Source organism: Seriola lalandi, unplaced genomic scaffold (assembly GCF_002814215.2).
Source record: "Seriola lalandi dorsalis isolate HSWRI2012SDOR001 ecotype SW California unplaced genomic scaffold, Sedor1 jcf7180002051726, whole genome shotgun sequence".
NCBI classification, from domain to species: domain Eukaryota; kingdom Metazoa; phylum Chordata; class Actinopteri; order Carangiformes; family Carangidae; genus Seriola; species Seriola lalandi.
Window position 1 is genome coordinate 6,520 of NW_019522279.1, and position 5,123 is coordinate 11,642.

General features: G+C 42.6%; 1 protein-coding gene across 1 annotated transcript in view; it reads left to right on the forward strand.

The window, feature by feature from the left end:
- Positions 1–5,089, forward strand: part of LOC111649695 (sodium channel protein type 4 subunit alpha B-like) — a 10,833-nt gene extending 5,744 nt beyond the window's left edge. The window contains exons 13-18 of the mRNA XM_087172052.1: positions 204–464; positions 776–1,046; positions 1,914–2,496; positions 3,198–3,342; positions 3,447–3,524; positions 4,173–5,089. Coding sequence (XP_087028178.1) covers positions 204–464; positions 776–1,046; positions 1,914–2,496; positions 3,198–3,342; positions 3,447–3,524; positions 4,173–4,325 — 1,491 coding nt within the window. The 3' untranslated portion in view covers positions 4,326–5,089. The remainder of the gene's footprint in view (positions 1–203; positions 465–775; positions 1,047–1,913; positions 2,497–3,197; positions 3,343–3,446; positions 3,525–4,172) is intronic.
- Positions 5,090–5,123: the final 34 nt, after the last annotated feature.

The window sequence follows — 5,123 nt, forward strand, 5'->3', positions numbered from 1 at the left end:
AGACAGGCTCAGAGAGGGACAGACTGAGAGAGACAGACTGAAAGACAGACAGACTGGGAGACAGACAGACTGAGAGAAAGACAGGCTCAGAGAGGGACAGACTGAGAGAGACAGACTGAAAGACAGACAGACTGGGAGACAGACAGACTGAGAGAAAGACAGGCTCAGAGAGGGACAGACTGAGAGAGACAGACTGAAAGACAGACAGACTGAGAGACAGACAGGCTGAGAGACAGACTGAGAGAGAGACAGACGGACAGACTGAAAGACAGACAGACAGTTCAGGTGCTGAACCAGTCTCAGGTTTTGTTTTGTCTTTGTCTCCGTCAGTTAACTGTGGTCTCTCCTCTCATCTTTACTTTGGAGGGAAACATCTGTTTATGACGGAGGAGCAGCAGAAATTATCCAGGGGCATGAAGAGACGGTTGTCCAGGACAACTCGAAAACCTGTTCCACGACCTCAGGTGGGTTCACTGACTTCCTGTCCAGCTGTGTTCACACCATACGGCTGTGGAGCTTAGGTTAAAGGTCACAGTACGAGTGTTGACATGTGCTCCAGGATCCTGGTTCTAATGTTCTAATGAATCCAGGTCAATAAATGCCGCTGCACAGTGATGAAGGTGTGATGAACTCTGAGCTTTAATGAATATAGGACCTGGTTCTCTGGATCTGTTGATGTTTTACAGTCCAGACTTTTCTCAGCTCGATACTTGAGGTTAGGGTTAGGTTCAGGTCTTCCAGCTGTAACGTCCTGTTTGTCCTCCTGCCTCTCCAGAACAAGTGCCAGGCTCTGCTCTTCGACCTGGTGACCAAACCGGCTTTTGAAGTCTTCATAGTGGTGGTGATCTGCTTGAAAATGTTGACTCTGATGGTGGAGACGGACGAGCAGAGCGACGAGAAAGATTTAATTCTGCACTACATCAACTTCGTCTTCATCATCATCTTCCTCGTTGAGTTCCTTCTGAAGATCATCGCCCTCGGACGGCACTACTTCTCCGACTACCTGAACATCCTTGACTTTGTCGTCATTATCGTGTCCATTGTGGGTGAGTTGGCCAATTTTCATGTGGTGATGTCATCTTCTGGCCCAACCCCCCAGCAACTAATTGATATGAATGAGTTTTTATTCCTCTGCACCGGTGACAGTCAGAGCAGCAGCCAATTTGTTTTCAGGTTGTCTGTCTGTGGACACGGTGTCTCGGTAATGCCTTGACACAACTCCTTCAAATTTGGCACAAACCTGTCTCTTATACACATCTCTCCATTATGCAGAACTTTAAGACTTAATAAAATTCAAACGAGTGAGTTATATAAAAATTCACGTCCATAGAGGTTATATAAACAGGTGAGTTATATAAACAGGTGAGTTATATAAACAGGTGAGTTATATAAACAGGTGTCATGAGGGAAGAAATTAGCTCTAGAGACCAAAACAGTTTCTGTACCAGGCTGTAAACATGTTTATTTCTGCTGTAAAGTTGGAAATTTTAACATGGGAGTCTATGGGGACTGACTCACTGTTGGAGCCAGACTCTAGTGGTCGTTAGAGGAACTGCAGGTTTTGGTACTTTTTTTAGTTCATTTATGTAGTTGATAGGGACAATGCAATTTAACATAGTTTCAAAATAAGGTATGACACTAATGTGCTGCACAAAGGGTTGATAGCTATTGTTAATTCTCTAACCCTGTTGGGAATGACTTCAGTGGCAGCTTCATTTTTCAGCCTCGGACGTTGATGCTTATTGCAAACTAAGTGTATCTGCTGGTGGTGCTACTCCTAGTCTGGCTTCACATCGTAACTTACAATAGAAGAAGAAAGTATTTCAAATTTCTTTCTTTCTTTCTTTCTTTCTTTCTTTCTTTCTCCTTTCTTTCTTTCTTTCTTTCTTTCTTTCTTTCTTTCTTTCTTTCAGGTATGTTCATATACGACTTCCTGCAAAAATATTTGATCTCACCAAGCTTCTTCCCTGTGCTCCGACTGGCTCGTATAAGTCGTATCATCCCTGTCATTCCCTGGCTTGTAGCCTTTGTGTTGTCACTTCCTGCCCTCTTCAACATTTGCCTCCTCCTCTTCCTCCTCCTCTTCACGTACTCCATCTTCGGCATGTTTACCTTTGCCTATATGAGCAACGAGTACAAATTGTATTTCTTTGAGAGTTTTGGGAGCAGCATGATGTGTCTGTTTACAATGACCATCGCAACTGGATGGGACTCTGTGCTGAGGCCCATCCTGAACACGCCTCCGGACTGCGACCCGTACATGCAGAACCCAGGATCGACCGTCATAGGGAACTGTGGCAGCCCAACACTGGGCATCATCTTCTTCTCCTCCTACATCATGCTGTCTGCCCTGCTGGTGGTCCACATGTACATCGCCGTCGTCCTGGAGACCTTCAATATGGACGACACTGAGAACCTGAGTGACAATGAACTGCAGATGTTTTATAAAACCTGGAGGATGTTTGACACCGATGGCTCACAGGTCATACAGTACAGGTGAGTCCAAACTCCATACAGTACAAACTGATACTCTCATCATGGAAAATATTTTCATCTTATTAAACTTCAGTTAACTCTTAGAAACTCTAATAGACTCTTAGTGACTCTTTTGTACTCGTAACGACCAATCAAAGCACTTTATACTACAAGTCACATTCACCAATTCACACACAGACTCACACAGCACATACATTGCTTTTCTACCAAATATAAACACAATACATCGGGGGCAATTTGGGGTCAGTATCTTGCCCAAGGACATGACATTTAGTGGACGACCCGCTTTACCTCCTGAGCCACAGCTGCCACAAGTGGAAGCTTACAGATAGAAAACGGAAGAGGACCTACGTCAGAGCTCAGATGTACTCCACACTTCAGTGAGGCAGCAGATAAGATAACAATAACGAGACAAATATTCATTTGCAGTGTCTGCGAGATAGATGAGATAGAATACAGAATAAGATACAGGAATCTACTGTGTCTAATGCAGAACTGAAGTCCAGTAAGATCAGGGCAGATCACCACCACCACAACCACAACCCAACCACCAGCAGCAGCAGCGAGGAGATCACTGGTCTCTGAGCCGACTCAGTGCCATGCCTTGCTTTAAATCTAGATTCAAACTATTGTCAGATATCCTAAATTATGGACTCTGGTAGTCTCTAGTAGACTATAATGTTCTCCATTGTGTTCAACAGTCAGCTGTCAGATTTCTGCGACACTCTGCAGGGTCCTCTGAGGATTCCCAAACCAAACACAATCAAACTGATCCACATGGATCTGCCTCTGCTTCCTGGAGACAAGATCCACTGTACAGATATCCTGCTTGCATTCACTGCAGAGGTAACATTATTATTATTATTATTATTATCATCATCATCATCATCATCATCATCATCATCATTATTATTATCATCATTGTTATCATTATTCTTACCTGTGTGCAGGTGTTTGGTGATTCAGGACCGAGGGATGCTCTCAAAGCCAGAATTGAGGAGAAGTTCATGACCAACAAGTTGCCCAAGGTTCTGTTCTGTTCTATTCTCCTTATTTTAGGATGTTAGGAATTTGGTTTTGTATGAATTAATGCTTATTCCACAATTAAACTGTATCCATAAATGATTAAGCACCAAACAAAAATTAGTTGACAAAAATGAAAATCAGTTGACTGAGACAATCGTGAGTTTCTCTGAAACTGCAAACAGAGAAAACACACACGTATGATCAGTGACAACAAATAAAATACATTAGTCTTTTTTATTTATTAGATTTGTTCGATGTGTGTATCAACATGTACAATATATTTTACAGCAGGAATCTGTGTCGAGAGCTGCTGACTCACTGTACGCAGACGACTGTGCTCTTTATGTTCAGATTTCTAAATTAAACTGATTTGTAGGAGTTTTAGGCACAGAGAGGTTTATTTTGAAAGGCAAACAGCTGGTAATCCTTTTTTTGCCCCCAAATCTGCGTCCTTTATGAGGTTTAATTAGTCTTAAAAGCATGCATAAGAGAGCATCTCTGATGTTCCCTCGTGAGGAAGGTTTCCCACTCGTGGATCTGTTCTGAGCGCTCACATCACACAGACACGCAGTTTTTGTGCGAAAAACTTTTGAGATGACTTAAACGCCATAGTCCTACCTGATGTAATAGATGACCACTGTTTCCTGCAGCTGTCATATGAACCAATCGGCAGCACCCTGCAGAGGAAGCAGGAGGAGGTGGCAGCGATGGTGATCCAAAGAGCATACAGGAAACACGTCCTGCAGGACAGAGCTGTGGAGGCGACAGCAGCAGAGCCAGCAGGAGGCGTTTCAGGTGTTTAAGGTTCCTCTCACCTGGGAGCACCCCTCTCAACACAATGACTTCCTGCCACATGAGAACCTGAGGAAGTCTGTAGTCCACGATGACCAATCACTGAACTTCACTTTGACATTATTCACAAACCAGAGATGCCCCATTACCAGTAACAGTAGTAAACATCAAGTAGCACTGAGGCTGATGGGAACGCAACTGGTCATAAACCAAAGTAATGGACTTGAGGAGAAGTCAGAGGATGATCAGTTATTACAGTTCATTCTCTGGGGAACATGAAGGTCTGAACCATATCAGATGTTTGACAGGAACAGCCATAGAAACGGGTCAAAGTGATCAGATCACACAGTGGACACATAAACGTATTAATCAAGACTGAACCTGCACACATATTCAGACGTGCTTCTAACAAACTCTTACACATTTATACAAATATTTTATACTTTTAGTTTCATATTTGTCAAAGTTTTTCCTGATGGTTTTTATACTCCACCACTGAAATCAAGGGAAAATACTCCAATCCTGTTTGTTTCTAACCACACGTCTCTTTACCTTGATGTTTCATCATTAACCTATATCATTAGTTAACAGCTAACCTCTTATATATAGTGTGTGGATATATCCACTTACAATAATAAAATATATAATTCATGTCAGAGACATTTAATAACCACTTAATTCTGACCCTGTGAACAGTTCATGGACATGTGCAGCAGCAACACCACACGTAGCTTCATCATGGACATTCTCTCTAATTAGAAAAGAAACAGGAAAAGAGGCATCAAGTCGGATGTTCCTAATATCTCTTT